General features: G+C 42.1%; 1 protein-coding gene across 2 annotated transcripts in view; it reads left to right on the plus strand.

Moving 5' to 3' along the window:
- BARD1 (BRCA1 associated RING domain 1) overlaps positions 2,956-23,184 on the plus strand; it is an 86,867-nt gene continuing 66,638 nt past the window's right edge. Inside the window, exons 1-3 of one of the 2 annotated variants that reach the window (XM_013972552.2) lie at positions 2,956-3,244; positions 17,260-17,316; positions 22,689-22,837. In XM_013972552.2, the coding sequence (XP_013828006.2) occupies positions 3,102-3,244; positions 17,260-17,316; positions 22,689-22,837 (349 nt within the window). In that variant the 5' untranslated portion in view covers positions 2,956-3,101. The remainder of the gene's footprint in view (positions 3,245-17,259; positions 17,317-22,688; positions 22,838-23,184) is intronic. The other variant, XM_018059882.1, reaches the window with a different exon arrangement.

Raw genomic sequence — 23,184 nt, forward strand, 5'->3', positions numbered from 1 at the left:
TTTACCTTCTGAGTCACCAGGGAAGCCACAGAAGAAATTAATACAACATTGTAAATCAACTATACTTCATTAAAATTTTTAAAATTACGATAAAAAAAAGACTGGCTCCTGAAATTGCCAACTAATTCTCTAAGTTCATTTAACATTTTAAGTTTGCTAAACAATAAACTGTGGAAAATTCTGAAAGAGATGGGAATACCAGACCACCTGACCTGCCTCTTGAGAAACCTGTATGCAGGTCAGGAAGCAACAGTTAGAACCAGACATGGAACAACAGACTGGTTCCAAACAGGAAAAGGAGTACGTCAAGGCTGTATATTGTCACCCTGCTTATTTAACTTCTATGCAGAGTACATTATGAGAAACGCTGGGCTGGAGGAAGCACAAGCTGGAATCAAGATTGCCGGGAGAAATATCAATAACCTCAGATATGCAGATGACACCACCCTTATGGCAGAAAGCCAAGAAGAACTAAAGAGCCTCTTGATGAAGGTGAAAGAGGAGAGTGAAAAAGTTGGCTTAAGGCTCAACATTCAGAAAACTAAGATCATGGCAGATAGATGGGGAAACAGTGGAAACAGTGTCAGACTTTATTTTTTGGGGCTCCAAAATCACTGCAGATGGTGATTGCAGCCATGAAATTAAAAGATGCTTGCTCTTTGGAAGGAAAGTTATGACCAGCCTAGACAGCATATTAAAAAGCAGAGACATTACTTTGCCAACAAAGGTCTGTCTATGGTTTTTCCAGTAGTCATGTATGGATGTGAGAATTGGACTGTGAAGAAAGCTGAGCGCTGAAGAATTGATGCTTTTGAATTGTGGTGTTGGAGAAGACTCTTGAGAGTCCCGTACACTGCAAGGAGATCCAGCCAGTCCATCCTAAAGGAGATCAGTCCTGGGTATTCATTGGAGGGACTGATGTTGAAGCTGAAACTCCAGTACTTCGGTCACCTGATGCGGAGAGCTGAAAAGACCCTGATGCTGTGAGGGATTGGGGGCAGGAGGAGAAGGGGAAGACAGAGGATGAGATGGTTGGATGGCATCACCAACTCTATGGACATGGGTTTGGGTGGACTCTGGGAGTTGGAGATGGACAGGGAGGCCTGGCGTGCTGTGATTCATGGGGTCGCAAAGAGTCAGACACGACTGAGCGACTGAACTGAACTGAAAGCTTGTTTTGTCTGCAAATTGTAAACAATGGCTTAACAGGGTTAAAAATCAAGGATTAACTTCTTGGCTACCCCTGAACTTAAATGTATTAATAAATGCATGCTCAATTGCTCACTTGTGCCTGACTGTGCAACCTCACGGACTGTAGCCCACCAGGCTTCTCTGCCCATGGAATTATCCCAGCAAGAAAACTGGAATGGGTTGCCATATCCTCCTCCAGGGTATATTAATAAATGTTTTAGGCCACAATGGAAAAAATTATTATAAGAAGAATATCCTTATAAAAATTTTGAAATTTATGACATATATAAAAATGTAAATATATACTTATATATAAATAGAAACATATGAATAATATATATTTCAATATAATTTATATGGCTTCCCTGGTGGTTCAGACGATAAAGAATCCACCTTCAATGTGGGAGACCTGGGTCCGATCCGTGGGTTGGGAAGATCCCCTGGGGGAGAGCCTGGCTACCCACTCCAGTATTCTTGCCTGGAGAATCCTATGGACAGAGGAGCCTGGTGGGCTACAATCCATGGGGACGCAAAGAGTCAGACAGGACTGAGTGACTAAGCACCTAATTTATATATATACATATGTGTGTGTATATATATGTGTGTGTGTGTGTGTGTGTGTGTGTGTGCTTAGTTTCTCGTGCTATGGTAGGTCAGTTAAAATCTTTAGTTTTCTCCTTCCACTTCTACTAACCATGGGTTTATTTGGAAATGTTTTAGACAGTTGCAGTGTAGCTTAAAGATTGAAGGGGACTTGGGGGGACACCGGGGAATCAGCTAGAAGGTGATGGGGAAAATCTAGGCTAAAATGATACAACTGGACCTGTTGTGACGACAGAAATGGGAAAATCTGCGAGTAAGTCGGGGGGGAAAATGCAAAGATTTGGCAGTGGAGTGGATGGGGGCGGGTTGAAGGGGTGAGTAGTAGTCAGTGTCTGGGTGTATCGAAGTGAAGTTGCTCAGTCGTGTGCGACTCTTTACAGTCCCATGGGCTGTAGCCTAACAGGCTCCTCTGTCCGTGGAATTTTCCAGGCAACAGTAGTGGAGTTCCTTCTCCAGGGATCTTCCTGACCCGGGGATCGAACCCAGGTCTCTCGCATTGCAGGTGGACGCTTTACCCTCTGAGCCACCGGAGAAGTCTGTCTATATATATGGCGATCACAGAAAAGCCTGGGGTGGGGGTGGAAGAGGAAGTAGGGAAAGAAAATAAAGATACTTTCTTAGGAATCAAGAGTGGCATCTTCAGTGTCACAGCAAAGCTTTTCCAAACAAAGCAGCTGTCGAAATAGCACTCCTTATAGGGCTTCCCTGGTGGCTCAGACGGTAAAGAATTCGCCTGCCAATAAGGAGACCCAGGTTCCATCCCTGGGTCCGGAAGATTCCCTGGAGGAGGGCATGGCAACCCACTCCAGTTATCTTGCCTGGAAAATCCCATGGACAGAGGAGCCTGGCGGGCTACAGTCCACGGGGGTTGCAAAGAGTTAGACACGACTGAACGAGTAACATAGATAATACTTAAAACTTCTCGGCTTGTGACTTTCCATTGATTAAATTCAGTGAAAGTTCCTTAGAATCGTCTCAGGTTTTTGCATTTATCCCTCCAGACAGCCTGTGGCCCCGCCCCCTTTCCCTCCAACACAAGGGTTCTGCGGCGGCCGCTCCCCCTGTCTAGGCCCCGCCCCACCAGCTAGAGTGCCCCTGCTTTTGGCGCGTTTCGGCCTTGCTCCGCCCACCCCGCGCGCCCCGCCCATCCCGCGCGCCCCGCCCCCTAGGCGTCCCGCTGGCCCAGACCTAGGAACTGCTTGGGCTGGGGGCGAGGAGTCGGGTTGCCGGTCTCCGGTGTCTCGGAGGTTGCCCGAGTTCTCTCAGCCTCCCGCCTTCGGAGGAGCCTACTCCGCGAGGGCGGGGCGATGCAGGGGAACCGGCAGCCGAGGGTCCGCTCTGGGAACCAGTCTCATCCTGCGCCCGCCATGAAGCCGGCAGGTCGCGGGGCCTGGGCCCACAGCCGCGCCGCGCTTGACCGGCTGGAGAAGCTGCTGCGCTGCTCACGCTGGTAAAGACCGATTCTCGAGGGGGCTTCCGGGAGGGCCGCAGCGCGGCCAGGGGTCTCCTCAAACCTCCGATTTCCTCCTTTCATTCCCGCTTCCCTTACCGTCCCCTATTTGGGCGGGCGAGTAGTGTTAATACATGCCCAGGGATCTGGCCTGCTGCAGTCTAGGGGGTCTCAAAGAGTTCCACACGACTTACGACGGAACAGCAACAGGGATCTGGTGTTCGTTCTCCCCCGTCTGGCCCCCATTCAATCCTTTTCGGGCGACTTTCTGCCTTTCAGCTGCACCAAACACCATCTAAGATGGTAGTTTTTGAACTTTAGCGGGCAAAAGAGTCTAGAGGTGTGGCTAAAGAGGAGGATCCCAGTTCCCGCCTGCACAGTTTGAATCGGTAGGGCTGAGGCATCTGCACTGTTCACCTTGCCCCTGGTTCTTGTGTCCAGGGTGATTTCAAAACCTTAGGCCCAGGGCTGTAAGGTTTGAAGAGGCCCGCTAAATATAAAGCAGCAGTCACTTTGCTGAACTGGCTCCTTTGATCAGTTCTCCGTCGCAGCCTTGTTTGGGGAGGGGGAGTTTTGGGTACCCTTGTTGGCGATTGAAGATGCCAGTGTAATGGACACTGCCAATTGCGCATTCAGTTCCACATTTCCTTGGTTTGATCAAAGACTGTGTGGCTTGGGATTCCAGCTCCTAGAGATGCTGTATGTTATTAACTTTTGCTTGTTTTCCTTCATACTGTTAGACACCATGGGAATCCTTTCAAGGTTTTCATTCCATCATTTTTATGACTGGTACTCCTTGCTTCTCCTTTTCCTGTAGCTTCTCCTAATATAGAGGTCAAGAAGGTTTATAAAACCAGAAAAGGGTTTATCTCACTTTTCCTGCTCAAAAATCATTTATTGAGCCCCTGCTGTGTGCACAGCTCAGTATTTCTGCATCACTATCACCTTGGCAGCTTTTCTCCCTGCTTGTGACTGTTCTATCATATTTCTTTTTTGGACTTTGTTTTCTCACTGTGATTTCCAACTTGCAGAACTTAGTTGTACAGAAAGCATAAGTAATATAGCAACTTTTTCAAACTGAAAGGACTTCACTGTCAGAATTTTGTAGTTATATTTTGTTTTCAAAAACTTTAAAACTTGTGATGAAATGACATCGTGACACTAGGAAAGTGGCGTGTTTGTATATGAAGGCATTCTGATTGTGTGTGTTTTCCCATAGCTCACAGGTCATCCATCTGAGAATAAAAAATTTCAAACAAACTGGCTCTTCCAGCTGTTAAAACAGAGGCAACTGTAGTAACACCTTTAAAAGTCAATGAAAGTTAGACATTCAGATGGTACATTTCAGTATGGAAGGTGCGAGGGTAGCAACATGTTGCTTCATTAGACAGTAGAGTTCAACTGTTGGGGTGGCCATTGTGATTATCATAGAACAAGTGATTGACAATAGTTGTCTTTTTTTTTTTTTTTTGGCTACATTTGGTCTTAGTTGCTTCATGTGGGACCTTTTTCTTTTTTCGTTTTGTTATGTGAGAGATCTTTCCTTGGCGGCACATGGGGTCAGTAGCTGAGTCACTTGTGGGCTTAGTTTCTGCAAAACTTGTGGGATATTAGCTATCCAACCAGGGACGGAACCACATTCCTTGCATTGCAAGGCCGATTCTTAACCACTGGACATCAGGGAAGTCCTACAACAAGTGTCTTAAACATACAAAAATACAGTCTGCTTGCTGAATGGTTTGGGAGGAAGGTGGACAAAAGAGGTAATCTATAGGAATAATCTATAGATTGTCCTAAAATCTAATAAGGCCAGTTTCAGTTTTATCCCCTACCAGTATTTTTCCAGTTTTATTAAAGTGAGCAAACAATAAGAGCCAAAAAAGACTGAAAGTAGACATCGGTAACTAGGTCTAGATTTTTAATACAACTCATCCTGCATGGGTAATAATATTTAACTCCAGTGATTGAAAGCACAAAATTAATATGTGAACCACTGGTGGATTAACTAAATCTTGGCTATTCCTTTTGTGCTTATTTTAACATAGGGCTCTGCAAACTCTAAGGGTCATATGGTATATATTTAAGGCTTTGCTGGCCACACAATGTTCTTTTGTTTTTTACAACCCTTAAAAACATAAAAAAATTCTTAGCTCAGTTCAGTCGCTCAGTTGTGTCCAACTCTTTGCGACCCCATGAATTGCAGCACACCAGGCCTCCCTATCCATCACCAACTCCTGGAGTTCACTCAGACTCACATTCATCGAGTCAGCGATGCCATCTAGCCATCTCATCCTCTGTCATCCCCTTTTCCTCCTGCCCCCAATCCCTCCCAACATCAGAGTCTTTCCCAATGAGTCAGCAATTCGCATGAGGTGGCCAAAGTACTGGAGTTTCAACTTTAGCATCATTCCTTCGAAAGAACACCCAGGACTGATCTCCTTTATAATGGACTGGTTGGATCTCCTTTAGTCCAAGGGCCTCTCAAGAGTCTTCTCCAACACCACAGTTCAAAAGCATCAATTAAAAACATAAAAAAGTTCTTAGCTCAAAGGCTGTACAAAAATAGGCTTGATTTGGTGCATAGGCAATAGTTTGCAAAACTATTTTAAAACATCTTAAGGTTAAAAAATCCTTTTTGATGGAAAATTTAGCGTCAGATAGGGTTTAGTGTTTAGAAATGATTAGTGTTCCTCTTCCTGTCACTGCACATTTGGCATTGTCTGTGGCGAGTAAAGTATGGGAGAAAACCAGCCCAGTCTTCCCACTTATGCTTTGCTTAGTGGCTGTATCATAGCTTGGAAGGAGCAACTCAGGATGCCCTGTTTCTTGCTTTTGCTACCCATCATTCAAAACAAAGTCATATTATCTGCAATTGTGTGTCAGTATGTCCTTTTTATAGAGCTTCACAGTTTTACTCAGTGGGCCAGTGATTACCCCAATTACCCTCACATTCAGCTTGCAGCTGTTATCCATCTCCCGTTCCCAGCTGTCACCTGTCCTGTGTAGAACATTATATCTGTTTTGGAGCAAGCATTACTGGTGGGTGAGGGTGGATTGGCTACATTACAGGGCATCCTTTCTTGACCTTTAACAGGAGTATGACTTCAAGGCGAAGCTGATGAAATTGTTCAAGAGGCCAGATGTGACATTTGTGTTAAGTGCGTGCTTCACAACCAAATAGTAGCTATTTAAAGATTTGCAAAAATGAAACAGGAAGACTGTCGTTTGAGAGGCTGGCCAAAAGCATGAGAATAACGTGTTCCTAAAGGAAGCAGGAATTAGGAAATGTAGTGTGAAAGCCCAGGTGTCATTTGACACTGTTTTGTGAGATAAAATAATTAGATACCTCTTGATATATTTTTTTGGTGGGGGTTGGAGTTTAGCATCTACCACAATTTTAACTTGGAATTCTAGTGACTTTTAAAAAAATTGAAGTGTAGTTGATTTACAACGTGTTGTGTTATTGTCTGGTGTACAGCAAAGTGATTCAGTAATATATGTACATTTTTTCATATTTTCCATTATGGTTTATTACCATAAACCATTGATATTGAATATTCTCTGTGTTATACTATAGGTCTTTATTAGGTCCTTATTCTAATGATTTTTTTAAGTCAACTTTTAGTAAAAAGTAAAAATGTAGTTTTGTGTTTTTTAAGATAGGTGATTTTATTTTTCTAAATTATCTCTGGTCATTTTGTTAATAGTAAAGGTGATTGACATTGTTTTGAAGTTGCATAGCTTAGTGGTTAAGAGAATGGATTTTGGATCCTGGCTTCAAATCCTGGCTCAGCGATTTTGGACAAATTATTTCATTTTTATATATTTCCTTTTCTTCATCTGCGAGATGAGTTAGTAGTTTTTACTTTGTAAGTTTGTTAAGGGAATTAAATGAGTTAATATTTATAAGGTACTCAGAGCAGTGTGTGTTCTGTTTGAATTGCTATATGGATGCTTGTAAAATAAAGGATAGAATTCCTGATGCCAGCATCAGGAATTTGTCTTTCTTCATTAGTTCTGATTGTTCAGAGGTGTTTTTTACAGGCCATCCATCCTTTAATGGGATGATTATTGCCTTCATTGTTAGGACATTGATGAGCAACTGTGAGGCACTTGTGTGTCCCGATGCCCTGAGGCTTTCCACCCTCAAGGAGGGTATCTTGAGCTGTAAGAGGTGAAATGTGTTACCCTAACACACAATCCGGGAGAAGGCAATGGCAGCCCACTCCAGTACTCCTGCCTGGAAAATCCCATGGACGGAGGAGCCTGGTAGGCTGTAGTCCATGGGGTCGCTGAGGGTCGGACACGACTGAGCGACTTCGCTTTTACTTTTCACTTTCATGCTTTCGAGAAGGAAATGGCAACCCACTCCACTGTTCTTGCCTGGAGAATCTCAGGGATGGGGGAGCCTGTTGGGCTGCCATCTATGGGGTCACACAGAGTCGGACACGACTGAAGTGACTTAGCAACAGCAGCAACACACAATCCAGGGTAAATTAGGGGATGCAGAAATGAGTATTTGTGCAGGGCTAATGGAGGAAAGCTTCCTGGGCTTTTGAATTGGGGTTTAGATAGATTTTTATAGGTGGATCCAGATAGAAGATTATAGCACATGAAAATATGTGGAAAATTATATAGAATAGGAAGGGAGTGAGTCAGGTGGGCAGAGTTAGGACAAGGTCAGATCCTAGATTAGAAGCATTGTTACTCCCTAAGGAGAGCCACTTGTGTAACTTTCCCTGGACTCTGGCATCCTCCTAAGTAAAATGAGGAAAATGGATGACTTGATTTTTCAAACTCTTTACTGTTCTCAGATTCTGGAATTATTAGCATGTTTTGGATGCAAAATGTCATTTAAAATTTTTTAGTTAAGTTGGATGTACACATAGAAAAAGGCACAGACCATTGTATCATGTCCTCCAAATTGTGGGATTTATTTACTTCTGTGGTCTTTTGGTTTCTTTGATTGGCACCTTTCTCTTTCACTGATACTACACATTTCAGAAGGGTAGGTCCACATTTGCCACAGTGTTGGACGTATAGTTTCTTAGTGTTTGTTAAATTAAGATATTAAAGCATCTAGGTTAAGATTACATTGCAGGTGTGAGTACCAGAGGACCTGGGCAGTTCATTTGAAATGCCAGGAATCCTCCCTAGGTTCCTGGGGGATAATTACCCATAGTAAACAGTGACTAAGGCTTCATCATCACATCCGGTCCCATCATTTCATGGCAAATAGATGGAGAAACAATGGAGACAGTGACAGACTTTATTTTCTTGGGCATCCCAAATCACTGCAGACGGTGACTGCAGTTATGAAATTAAAAGATGCTTGCTCCTTGGAAGAAAAGCTGTGGCAAACCTAGACAGCATGTTAAAAAGCAGAGACATTACTTTGTCGACAGGTCTGTATAGTCAAAGCTATGGTTTTTCCAGTGGTCATGTACAGATGTGAGAGTTGGACCATAAGGAAGGCTGAAAGCTGAAGAATTGATGCTTTTGAACTGTGGTGCTGGAGAAGACTCTTGAGAATCCCTTGGACTGCAGGGAGATCAAACCAGTCAATCCTAAAGGAAGTCAGTCCTGAATATTCATTGGGAGGACCAATGCTGAAGCTGAAGCTCCAATACTTTGGCCATCTGATCCAAAGAGCCCAATCATTGGAAAAGACCCTGATGCTGGGCAAGATTGAGGGCAGGAGGAGAAGAGGACAATAGAGTATAAGATGGTTGGATGGCATAACAGACTCGATGGACATGGGTTTGAGGGAGTTGGTGATGGACAGGGAAGCCTGGCGTGCTGCAGTCCCATGGGGTTACAAAGAGCTGGACAGGAGTTAGCAACTGAACGAAACAACAACAATAAGGCTTCAGGGCAGATGTAAAGGTGCAGGTCTTTCCCCTGTGGATTTAGAGCTAGAACCAAGACATGCACAGTCCTGTTACAGGCTACACAGACCTGATGTTATATAGGGCTTGTGACTGCTGGGGAAACTTACCAGAGACATTGAGCACCTTTTAGTTACTGACCTCTGTAGCAGAGGAGATGGTCTTGCAAGTGAAGTTACTGTTATGCAGGTCTGAGGCTGAGGAGAGTTTCAGGCTCAGTGCAAATTTGAAAGTTATCAGCAAATACATGGCAATCGAAAGCATACTCCCGGAAGTAAGTGGGAAAGAGGGTATAAAAATGTCGACTTAAAAAATAGTCACAACCTAGAATTTGAGAGTTATGTTTTATTCAGTGGGAATTTTTAGGACTTCAAGCACAGGAGACAGCATGTCAGGTAACCCTGAGAGTATTGCTTGGGGGCTGGGAGGAGTCAGTTTACATAGAAGTTTGCAACAAAAGGTGGGTAGTCTGAATATCAAAAGCATTTTTGTGAATTAAAATCAAATATCTCAGGTTAAGGAATTTAGCACTTTTCTGTGTATGGGAAGATGCAGGTCTGGGCTCAGAGAAGTCATTCCTTTCAGAGGCATCTCAGCTATTTGGGGCCAGTAGCATCTGGGCCCCCTGTAGGGAGTGGCTGCAGGCTACTAACTGCTGGATTGGAGGTATTGTTTTCCTTCCTGGTTGCCCTTCAGGCTCAGACATTCAGGGTTGAAATCGCTGATGACTGTGATCCTTGTTTACTGATGTGGCTGGAATACTTCATCTATCAAAGGTGAATACCTGTGTCTAAGCCTTAAAACTCCAGAGAACCCACTCCAGTACTCTTGCCTGGAAAATCCCATGGATGGGGGAGCCTGGTGGGCTGCTGTCTATGGGGTCGCACAGAGTCAGACACGACTGAGTGCTTTCCCTTTCACTTTTCACTTTCATGCACTGGAGAAGGAAATGGCAACCCACTCCAGTGTTCTTGCCTGGAGAATCCCAGGGACAGGGAAGCCTGGTAGGCTGCTGTCTATGGGGTCGCACAGAGTCGGACACGACTGAGGCGACTTAGCAGCAGCAGCAGCAGCAAGCCTTAAAACTCAGTATATGAACATCAGGTAGGTGAAAGAAGTGAAGTGAAGTGAAGTCAAGTCGACTTGACTTGACTTGTGTCCGACTCTTTGCAGCCCCATGGACTGTAGCCTACCAGGCTCCTCTGTCCGTGGGATTTTCCAGGCAAGAATACTGGGGTAGCCATTTCCTTCTCCAGGAGATCTTCCTGACCCAGGAATTGAACCCGGGTCTCCCGCATTGCAGACAGACGCTTACCGTCTGAGCCACCTGGTAGCGGAAGTGATGCTTTAAGAACAGGAGCATCAGGAGTTACTTAGATACTGTTTTGCTTTGATAGAAAGGGAATATATCGGAAGACAAAATAACCGAAAGTATTTGAGTTGGATGTACATAATATTCTCTGTGGCTTATCTGTCTCCTAATAGTAGATTCTATTCTGTTAGACTTTAGGGTATAGAATTCTATTAACCCCTTTGATGTTTGACTCACTGATTTATTCAATATTTATTGACACTAAATAATTAGATATGCAGATGACAACACTTACGGCAGAAAGCGAAGAACTAAAGAGCCTCTTGATCAAAGTGAAACAGGAGAGTGAAAAAGTTGGCTTGAAACTCAGCATTCAGTAAACAAAGATCGTGGCATCCGGTCTCATCACTTCATGGGAAATAGATGGTGAAACAATGGAAACTGTGAGAGACTTTATTTTTGGGGGCTCCAAAATCACTGCAGATGGTGACTGGAGCCATGAAATTAAAAGATGCTTGCTCCTTGGAAGAAAAGTTAAGACCAACCTAGACAGCATATTAAAAAGCAGAGACATTACTTTGCCAGTCGAAGCTGTGGTTTTTCCAGTAGTCATATATGGATGTGAGAGTTGGACTGTAAAGAAAGCTGAGCATCGAAGAATTGATGCTTTTCAATTGTGGTGTTGGAGAAGACTCTTGAGAGCCCCTTGGACTGCAAGGGGATCCATTCTGTTCATGTCCATCCTAAAGGAAATCAGTCCTGAATATTTATTGGAAGGACTGATGCTGAAGCTGAAACTCCAGTACTGTGGCCACCTGATGCGAATAACTGACCCATTTGAAAAGACCTTGATGCTGGGAAAGATTGAAGGCGGGAGGAGAAGGGGACAACAGAGGATGAGATGGTTGGATGGCATGACCGACCCAATGGACATGAGTTTGAGTAAGCTCCGGGAGTTGGTGATGGGCCTGGAGGCCTGGTGTGCTGTAGTCCATGGGGTCACAAAGAGTCGGACAACTGAGTGACTGAACTGAATAATTAGACATGAATTATTATTTTTCCCTGTGATTTACTTGAATCTGACATACAGAATAACTGTGCAAAATAATATGCTTTCCTGTCATTGTCCATATTCCTTTATTTGCTAACAATTTTGTTTTTTTCCCCTTAAGAAAAAAACCCAGATTGTATAGTTCACTTGGTGAGCCTCTGCATTTTGGTAAGTGTGTTGGTCCACGTTTAAAAGAGCATGGGGATTTTCTGAAATGCTTGAGCACTGTAGTAGCAGTCTAAATCAGCTAAATCAGGTCCAGCTCTTTTGCTGACCCCATTGACAGTAGCCCTCCAGGCTCCTCTGTCTGTGGAATTTCCCAGGCAAGAATGCTGGAGTAGGTTGCCATTTTCTCCTCCAGGGCATCTTCCAGACCCAGGGATTGAACCCAAGTCTCCTACTTGGCAGGCGGATTCTTTACCACTGAGCCACCAGGGAAGCCCAGTAGCTATCTTGAGTGAGTGAGTGAGTGAAGTTGCTCAGTTGTATCCGACTCTTTGCGACCCCATGGACTGTAGCCTACAAGGCTCCTCTGTCCATGAAATTTTCCAGGCAAGAGTACTGGAGTGGGTTGCCATTTCCTTCTGCTATCTTGCCTAATACTAAATAGCAGTTGATATCTCATGGAAATTTAGGGACCAGTTCAGTTCAGAAATAGGTCTGCCTCAGTATTGTTATCTCAACTGAATTTACTTTCTTTTTCTTCTCTGCAAAGAAAATTTTCTGTCAGTAAGACCTTTAAAAAAAAAAGTCTGTTTTCCCTACTTATTTCTTCACTTAGTTTTAATCCTCTGATTACAGGTCTTTCTAAATCAGCTACATGTAAAGTAACAAAAGTATGACGGCAGATGGAAAAAAGTAAAGTAGCTGAATTTTCAAGGTGCAGAAATCCTGTTACCAGGCAAATGTATTTTCTTATTCCTCTGGCTTTTTTCCCCTGTATATCAGACAAAATACAGGGTGAGGATAAAATAGAATTGCTAATATAAATGCATTTTTATATGTAGTCTTCGACTTGATTCATGCACTAAGGATTTATTGAAATCACATGGCACCATGCTAGGTAGGTAATGGTGTGTTGGGGAGCTCAGAAAAAATGAAAGTCAAGTTTCTTGTCCGTAGGACTATGATCTATTTGGAGACTTAAAAAAAAAAAAAGGAATGAGGAAGATAAAATACAAAATACTTAGTTTTCAACATTGGTTTCCAGAGCCCCTGCTTGATGCCCTGTGTGGAACTTTAGATTTTGTACTTAAGACACATGTTAACTTGGCTTATAAAGCTACCTAACTAGATTAGTAAGCCCCTTAGGAAGGAGTATAATGCAGTCAGCTTTGCGTCCAGTGTGTGTCTGCTGCGGGGTACAGATTCTGCAGGAGTGAATGGTATGGAAACAAAATTCCAAGTGTTTCTATGCTTCTTTGTTTAGTGTCACTTTTATTCTGTCATCCTGGAGAGTATTTGGAAAATGTGTTGGAAGAGGAGGAACTGGGGACAGTCTGAGCAGTCCTGGGCTTGGCATTGGACTTAAGGTGTTTGAGAAATGTTAACAGACACTGACTGGTGTGATAAGAGCAGTTTTTGCTTTGGAGTAACCAAATTGTGAAGAACTGTTTAAAACTGTGTTTTAAAACCTGAAAGTAATACATGTATATGAATTAACACAGTATATAGTCATTCAGTATTTGTTAAGTGAATGACAAGTAAGTCTGAACCTTCTTCAGGAACCCACTGTGATCAATTACTTGTGTGTCCCTTGAGTGGTTCTCTATTTATATAAGCACTTTGTACCTCAGATGAGAGGATACAGTGACCAGGTAGATGTGTCATGATTTATTTAACCATTTCCTTGGTAGAAATTTAGTTTTCAGTCTTGTGCTATATAAACACAAGACTTCGCTTAGAGTAAATGTCCTTGTCCATGTGTCTTTACATTAAAAAATTTTAAATTGAAATTATGCCTGAACACGGTTGACAAAATCAGTGGGACAAAGACTGTACTACTGTAATGAAACATTCTTTCGCCTCATTCCTATCACCTTTGAGTTCTATACTCCAGGTCCAGCCTCTTTCATCTCTTAATTCTTTTAACTTCCACGTGACCAAATGTGTTTCTATTGCTAGTTCTAGATTTTTTTTTTTTCTGTTTTGGACGTTATTTGCTAATTCCCTAACTTCCTACTCTGAAAGATGACTTGTCTGATTACCAGTGATCAGCTTTCTACTGTGGGAGATGACTGGGTATCGTATTCAAAGTACAAAATAATTTTTAGTCATTACTGTGAAGACCTAATGCCCGTTGTCTCCCTTGAGATGACTTATACTATTCTGAATTCTTTAAAAAATATGTGTGTATATATATCTAACATTTTATCTTAGTCTCTGGAAGCTTTTGGCGTCTTGTTTAGATAGACATCTCTACTATTTTGAAGTTTCAGTTTTGCAAGCATCTGAGATCATCTGAAAAATAAATTGCTGGCAGTAGAATAGTTGAGTTAAAGTTTGGCACATTTAAAATTTTGATAGGTATTGTCTGGTTGTAATAAGAATTCTTTTATTCCAGAGCATCTTCTCAGCGAAGCTCTAGACATTTGAGAAAGTCTCACTATTGACAGAAATCAGTGTCACCCTCTGTGTAGCGGATCTATTCTTTGAGCTCTTCCATGAGAATTCTTTTGACCTACTCCCAGCTTTGGCTATAACACTTCTCTCCCTGCTCCTTCCCCTAACTCACACATGCACGTACTTTTCATTCACTCTTCCAGTGTCTTTTCTCATTTATTAACAGCAATAAAAAATATTTTCAAGGTCATTAATTAAAATAATTACTATAGTTGACCAGTTATTCATAGTACTAGATTCATTGCTAATTGCACTGTAGTATCTTGTTGCTGGGGTGAAGGGTAAGAACTGTAGATCAAGAAATTCAGAGTCATTTTAGGAAGGAAATTTAAGTTTATAAATAGAATCAAGTCATTGAGTCTGTCATTGAGTATTGGCAGAGAGAGCCAGAAGGCTGTGGGCTGCATCCTGAGGGTATACCTCCATTGAGAAATAGGAAAAGAAGCAGCTAAGGAAGTATTGAACTCAGCAAACTAAGAAAATTAAAACTCAGGGAAGGTTTCAGGAAAGAACGTGAGGTTGATGTTATTTCACAGGGAAGTCGGGGAGAAGGAGGACCAAAACATGTTTTGTTGAGCAGTGTGAACAGAGTGATGGGAGTTAAAGCTAGGAAGAAAAGGCAGATTAGCTAAGGGGTCCCCAACCTCCAGGATCTAATGCCTGATGATCAGAGATGGAGCTGATGTAATAATAATAGAAATAAAATGCACAATAACTGTAATGCTCTTGAATCATCCCCAAACCCCACCTACTCTCCAACTAGTGCATGGAAAAATTGCCCTCCACAAAACTAGTCCCTGGTGCTAGGGAACTCCTGGATTTGCTGGTGAAAGTGAAAGTGGAGATGAAGTCGCTCAATCCTGTCCAACTCTTTGCAACCCCATGGACTGTAGCCTACCAGGCTTCTCTGTCCATGGGATTCTCCAGGCAAGAATACTGGAGTGGGTTACCATTTCCTTCTCCAGGGTATCTTTCAGACTCAGGGATCAAACCCGGGTCTCCTGTATTGGAGGCAGACACTTTACCTCTGAGCCACCAGGGAAGCCAGGGAAGGATTTGCTGGTGAGATTCCTTATTTAAGATCTTAAATATACAAGAAAGGGAAGAGGTAGGGCGGAAGGTAGAGTGGAGGGTAGAGTCTAAAGGGTTTTTTTTTTTTTTTTCTTTTATTGCAGGAGAGATTAACTTTGGATGTTTATATGCAGCTAGCAGATGAAAGGTGGCTATAGTCATGTGAATAGACTGTTTTAGAAAGCAGAGAAGATAAGGGATCCAAGGATGAGTCTGAACCTGGAGGGTGGGGAAGTAGGAATAAATCTGGTGGGACAAAGCTCACACTGTTTGGCTTCAGTAAGATTAATGGGATTTAGAGCTTGGGCATTGCTATTCTATTCGTTTGTTTGTTTACTCACAGAACATCTACTACATCATTTTGGTAGAGATACAACGGTGAGGAAACTACCTGATGAGTTTTAGAGACAAGTTTGTATATATTTCTGTCTTCTTATGGTGGTTATTCAGAGCCTGAGTGCAGGCATAGAAAGAGCTGACTGGGGAGCCTGTCTAGCATTGTAGATTGGCATTCTTGAGTGTCTGAGAGGTTAGTAGAATTGGGGTGATGGTGAAGATGGTGCTGAAGCAGGCCTGTGGCCTGGGCTGGTAGGGAATCCAAGCAGCCAATACTGAATGGAAGTCTCTCCAGATGGAGAGCAACCTGGAGAGGTTTGGTCAGGGTGATGGGGTAGAAGAGAAGGGGGATATTATGATAAGAGGACTTTTGATCACACCACTCTTGAGATCTCAGAAGCAGAGCTTGTAATGAAGTAGAATTTAACACACTTATTCGGAGATCAGAGGTTAGGTTTGGTAGCTCAAGTAATGAACAGAAATTATAGGGCTAGCATGAGCATTGTAGCAGAAATACCTGAATTGCCAGAAGTTGCCAGCACAAGTCATATTTTTATCACTGTGTTCTATGTAGTGTGATAGAGAAATCAGATATTCTGAGTTTTTAAAAAGTGATGGGTTTTATAATGTCAGTGAGCACCATTTTCAATATCTTGAGAATAACATTGTGGGTGTGCTCTGTTTTTAGCACTCTTGCTGAAAACTCAATTTCACTTTAATGTTCATATCTATTAAAATGTGCAGTGTAATGCATTTGATCTTTCAAGAAACAGAAAACTATTTTTATTGATATGGGAGATGTGTGCAGAGATAATTGGATAATAATGATGTAAATACCTAAAGGTCCTAGGGTTAGTATAATAAGCCAAAAAAAGTTCATTTTTAAAAAGCTTTACTTCTCCTGTTTTTTCTTGCCACATTACGCCCTCTGACTAATGACTTGATCTGTGTTTATTAGTTAAGTAGCTTTACCTTCTTCGGATTATCAAATTTAGCAGGTGTTTTTTGATGGACAATGCTGGGGATACTTAATTTTCTGCAGACTGCCAACCTGATGATTCCTATTCCCAGTTGCTTTAAAGAATAAAACAATTTCCTGTAAATAGAAAGAATTGCTGCATTTCTGAAAAGACATCTGTAAAAAATAGATGGCTACTTGACAACAACTGGAAAGCAGTTTTTTTATTTTTTTTTATTATTATTTTTTTTTAATGGGAAACCATAAATTTTTATGGTCAAGGGGACCAGATGTCCTGTTTTTCTACGATAGTCTTGGTTCACACCTGCTGTTCTATCCAGTTATCACTCCCCTTTACTCTCAGAAGTATTTTCATTTGGACATTACACTGTATAGTCATTCTATTTGTGAGTCTCCTTTTGAGATTTATGGTCTACACTTTGAATCATGAATTGAAAGAAGTGGCCAGTGGTTGGTTTTACTTGAAAGAGGTTCAGAGATATTGAGCAAAGTTGCTTCTTTCTATGATTTCATAGCATATGCATTATAAAAAGTGTTACAGTTTGTCCTGAGTTTGGTAGTTGCTATTTGAATTCAGCAGATGTGTGATGATACAATATTTAATCAGGGAGTTACAGCCTTTCAAATGAATATGACCGTAATATCTTATGTTTTGAGAAACAAGTACAGTAGTGTTGGGTCTTGGACTTGTGAAATGTTGGGTAAAAAATGTTTAACAGTGACCTAAGTCTTGATTATTTTTCTTTCTTCAAATAGCACTAATATTCTGAGGGAGCCTGTGTGCTTAGGCGGATGTGAGCACATCTTCTGTAGGTAAGTAATGATGGCTTATGATAGATAGACACACACATTTAATGTAAGTGTATTTTTTACTGAGGTAATAGTCACGTGATCATGTTGATACTGGTATTACTTTCTGTTGTATAATTCTCATGGACTGCAAAATGACTTACTGTACATTATCTCCTTTTGATCCTTTTATCTGTCTTAATTTACTAATCAGAAGCTAAAAGGTCAAAGAGGATAACTTACTGACAGGTACAAAGCTTAGAAAATAGCTTTACTAAGTATGGGGAGAAAATTAATTATTATATAATTCAAATATGCCTCTCTTACTCTTCCAGTTAATGTTGAATCTAGGCCTCTACAAACTGTGAAACCTAAGTTCTTTTCATTTACTGTATTAGTTTCTGAAGGCTGCCATAACAGGGTGCCAAAAACCAGGTGACTTTGAGAACAACAGAAATTTATTGTCTCACAGTTGTGGAGCCTAGAAGTCTGATAGCGAGGTGTTAGTGAGGCTGCTCTGATACCTTCTGAGGGAGGTAAGGGAGTGTCTGTAGCATGCCTCTCTCCTACCTTCTGGTAGAAAGTCTTTGGTTTCTGGCAGTGATCCTGTTAGAGATACATCACTCTGCTCTTAGCCTGCAAGTTCACATGGCAGTCTCCCTTGTGTGCCTTTTGCCGTTGTTGAGTCACCAAGCTGTATCCGACTCTGCAATTTCATGGATTGCAGTAGGCTAGGCCTCCCTGTCCCTCACCTTTTCCCAGAGTTTGCCCAAGTTCGTGCCCTTCACATTGGTGATGCCATCCAGCCATCTCATCTTCTGTCGCCCTCTTCTCCTTCCACCTTCAATCTTTTCCATTATTAGAGTCTTTTCCAATGAGTGGGCTGTCCACATCAGGTGGCCAGAGTAGCCTCTTTGTGTCCAAATGTCCACTTTTTATAAGATTAAAATACCAGTTGGTTATATTGGATTAGGGTGCTCACCCTAATGATCTCATCTACACTAGATCATTTACGAAGACCTTGTTTCCAGATAAGATCACAGGTCCTGGGGTTTAAGACTTAAGCATCTTTTTGTCGGGGGACACAATTCAAGCCATAACAGTTGCTATGAAATTATCTACTAAAGCCCTGTCTAAGAGGTTAGAATGTTAGATTTTCATTTCATCTTATTTCTTAGTCAAGAGGAAATCAATTAAAGGAGTGAATGTCTTAGTTTAATTGTCTGTGAGACAGGGTTAATATATCCTCCTTTGAATCAACCTTTTAATTATTTCAAGTTATGACTGTGATTATCTGGCATGAGCAAACTGCAATATGAAGTTTAAGCACATATGAAAGTAATTTACAGTGTCACTTGGGTGCGCTGGGGACTGGGAGGCGGCTATGGTTAGGGTCCAGATTTTGTTTCTATGTAGAAACATAGGTCTGCTCCATGGGGCACATCCAGCAGGAGGATGGGGTAGGAAAGAGTATCTCTTGCCTACCTGATAACTCCATTTGGATGATGAAGTGGGATTCCAGGCTTGGTATGTTGAGAGCAGGTCTGTTGCTCGTCCTTACCTTTACCCTGTTCTGCCTCGGTAATCTTCATATCAGTAAACCGTGCCGTTGGAATAAATGGTACCAAAGTTGCTCAAAGCAGAAACCAGTAGGCACACCTGGCTGCTATTTTTCTTGCTTATCCCATATCATAAAGTTCTCAGTTTCACCTGAAAATGTACCCTGAGTCTTTCATTTTCCCACGTTTCTATTTCCTGTTTATGCTTTTGTCCAAGCCACCATCGAATGATCTCTCCCTGGCCTATTGTAAAACGTTCAGAACAGGTCCCCTTCTCCATTTTCTACATTCTTGTGAGTGATCTTTTGAAAATCTGAATCACATTCATATCATTACCACTCTTAAAATCCTTCAGTGGTTTCCTTTTACAATCAGAATACTCTGTGCTGGGGTCCGCAAGACTCTGCACAGGGCAGAGTCTCTGACTGCCTCTCGGACCACACTGTTCAGCCACCATCTCCTTTTGGTTCATTAAACATGTCAAACTCACTCCTGCCCCAGGACTTTTGCACTCACTGATTTTTCCATCTGAACTGTACTTCTGCCAGATTTTTGTGAGGCTAGCTTTTCATCAGTTGTATTTCAGCTCAAACATTACCTCCTTCAAATGTCTCCCATAGTGGCTGTCTAAAATTCTGTCCGCCAGATTTTTGTGAGCCTAGCTTTTCATCAGTTGCATTTCAGCTCAAATATTACCTCCTCCAAAAGGCTTCTCATAATGCCTATCTAAAATTTGTCTGCTCCCTGCCTCCACTCTGGAATAAGCAGATTTATTTCATTTTGGGGGTGTACTCACTGTATATAATAGATCAGTTACACATCTAGAGCATAACAAACTTGAAATTGTATGTAAAGCATGTGTATATGTGTGTGTTCCATACCTTTAATTGGATTCTGAAGGGGTCTATATGTAAGGTGTGTGTGTGTGTGTGACCATACCTTTAATTGGATTCTGAAGGGATCTGTGATTTAAAACAACCAATGAAAGATTAAGAGAGGCATGAGAACCATCTTAAAAGAGAAAATGGTCATCTGTATGTGAACAGAAGAAAGAACTGATTCAGTGTAGTTTTGATTCATTTTCATTATATGGTGCCAAGAATTAGGGTAGCTGTTTGTGTTTCCTGGTGATTTGGAGATGTTAAAGCTGTTGACCAGCGCTGTAAATGCCATGAAGTTTTGTTTTCATTTTGGGGCGCTGTGCTGTGCATCCTTGTGGAATCTCAGTTTCCCAACCAGGAACTGAACCTGGGCCATGGCAGTGAATGCCTGGAATCCTAACCACTAGGCCGCCAGGGAATTCCTGCCATGCAGGTTTTTAAAAAAATTAATTAATTTATTTTAATTGGAGGCTAATTACTTTACAATATTGTGGTGGTTTTTGCCATACATCGACGTGAATCAGCTGTGGGTGTACATGTGTCCCCCGATCCTGAACCCCGCTTCCTTCTCCCTCCCCACCCCATCCCTCTGGGATGTCCCAAAGCACTGGCTTCAAGTGCCCTGCTTCATGCATTGAACTTGCATTGCCCAGCTATTTTACATATGGTCATTTACATGTTTCAGTGCTGTTCTCAAGTCATCCTACCCTCGCCCTCTCTGACTGCCATGTGGGTTTAAAAGATGGCTTTAATATGTCGCAGTGCAGCTGAAGCCTTGGAGTCAAGGGAAGGTTAGCAGGAACACAGGTCTTTATCTTACTGACACATTCTGGCAGCTTCAGAATATCATACTTTTGTGCCAGTCCCTGATAAAAGTAGTTCATGAACTCTCAGATGTAAGTCTTCAAGATATGTGGCAGGAGGACCCAGACATTTTGGGCTCAAACCACTGCATTCTTGAAAATTGAGCACTGCTAAGAGCTTTTATTTATGGGTGTGTGTTTTTCCCATGTAAAACTTAGACATTTAAACAATACTAATTCACTTAATGAGAACAAACACATTGCATAGTAATATTAAAGAACACTTTTTAAGGGAAAATAACTTTGGCAAACCAAAGGAAAAATGGCAGGGTGACACTGTTTTTACGTTTTTGCAAATTTCTTTGTTTTGCTGAGTAGCTGCCGCTAAGTCGCTTCAGTCGAGTCCAACTCTTTGGGACCCCATAGACAGCAGCCTATCAGGCTCTGCTGTCCCTGGGATTCTTCAGGCAAGAACACTGGAGTGGGTTGCCAATTCCTTCTCCAATGCATGAAAGTGAAAAGTAAAAGTGAAGTCACTCAGTCGTGTCCGACTCTTCGTGACCCCGTGGAGTGTAGCCTACCAGGCTCCTCTGTCCATGGGATTTTCCAGGCAAGAGTCCTGGAGTGGGTTGCCATTTCCTTCTCCTTTGCTGAGTAGAAGTCAGGTTAAATATTCTGAAGGGGCTCCTGTGGGAGGAGTCCTCTGCCTGTAGACAAGAGGGTCACAGGAAAAGGGGTGTGGTGTTTGGAGAAGATGTGGCTGCTACGGCTATTATTTTACCCCTTCCTGCTGCAGCCCATCTGGTGAAGCTAAAGAAGGTGTAGAAGGCTTTTTTATTCATTTTTTCAGCTGTGCTGTACAGCTTGCAGAATCTCAGTTCCCCAGCCAGGGACTGAACCTGCGCTCTGGCAGTGAATGCCTGGAATCCTAACCGCTCGGTCACCAGGGAACTCCCACCATGCAGTGTAGAGGGTTCTTGTTTCGGGATTCACAGATAGGTTTCAGGGGGGAATTGTGAACAAAAGCTTGTGCACATCTTCATCGGAGTCATAAATGGTATTGTTGTGTTGGGTTGTGTTGTGTTTAGTTGCTCAGTCTTTGTGACCCCATGGACTGTAGCCTGCCAGGCTCCTCCATCCATGGGGATTCTTCAGGCAAGAATACTGAAGTGGGTTGCCATGCTCTCCTCCAGGGCATCTTCCCAACCCAGGGATCAAACCGAGGTTTCTCCCATTATGGGCGGGTTCTTTACCGTCTGAGCCACCAAGAAATTTAATAAAAGCCTTTCTAATTATGAGATTATAACTCTTGGACAGATAATCTGAGGTCATTTAACTGAATCTACAGATTAAAAGTACCTGAAAAAACCAAAATCTTTTCTCAAAAACTACTTTAAAAGCCTTTAGACACTTGTACACAAATAAAAGAAAAAATACCTTTACCTTTGTCTTTGCAGTAATTTTGGGAATTTCTATGAAGCACGGTGTTAGGTTTAGAACAGGCAAGGTTCATATGCATGGCTTGTACGCATTGGGGACTAATTTTTTTTTTTTTTTAATCTCCCACTATACTCTCTTTTGGAGAAGGCAATGGCAACCCACTCCAGTACTCTTGCCTGGCAAATCCCATGGACGGAGGAGCCTGGTAGGCTGCAGTCCATGGGCTTGCTAGGAGTCGGACACGACTGAGCGACTTCACTTTCACTTCACTTTTATGCACTGAAGAAGGAAATGGCAACCCACTCCAATGTTCTTGTCTGGAGAATCCCAGGGACAGCGGAGCCTGGTGGGCTGCCATCTGTGGGGTCGCACAGAGTCGGACACGACTGAGGCGACTTAGCAGCAGCAGCAGCAGTACTCTCTTTAGAAGCTATAGACTTATCTACAGGGAAAAGTTATGCAGACTTTTGTCTGGCCAGGTATAGTCTTTTCGTAGCAGTTACATAAGCAACTTTAGATGTGGATTGCATGATGTCTGTATTAGTGTCATATACTCTTTCAAAAACACTATTTTAACTAATTATTTTATGATTGACCAATGTTTATTAGAATAGCCTCTGCTTCATTTACTTCTGTTCATACTGTTTATTTTTTTGAATTTAGATCCTGCTGAATGTGTGTTGATATCTATATATTTTTTTATCCTTTTTAAGTTATTGTGTAAGTGACTGCATTGGAAGCGAATGTCCAGTGTGTTATACCCCAGCCTGGATACAAGATGTGAAGATAAACAGACAGCTGGACAGCATGATCCAGCTCTGTAGTAAGCTTCGGAATTTGCTGCACGACACTGATCTTTCAGGTAAGAAGGAAGTATCACTGTCTCTCTTAAATAACTGAGGTTCATATTGATTTTATAAATATATAAAATATGAATGACTTATTTCAGATTTGAAGGTTTATAGTGTTATGAATCAAGAGGTGATAGCTACCTTAGAGATAATTAAGTCTGACTACGTTATTTTATAGATGAGAAGCCAGGGTCCAGAGAAGTTACATGATCTTGCCTGAAGTCTCCCATAGTTAGTACCAGGAGCAGGAGAAATAAAGCCTGTTTCTTTTGATTCTCAGTTCAGAGATTTTCCCTCACCTACACTACCCGCTTTTTCAGTTCAGTTCAGTCACTTAGTTGTGTCTGAGTCTTTGCTA

Source organism: Capra hircus, chromosome 2 (genome assembly GCF_001704415.2).
Source record: "Capra hircus breed San Clemente chromosome 2, ASM170441v1, whole genome shotgun sequence".
Taxonomy (NCBI): Eukaryota; Metazoa; Chordata; class Mammalia; order Artiodactyla; family Bovidae; genus Capra; species Capra hircus.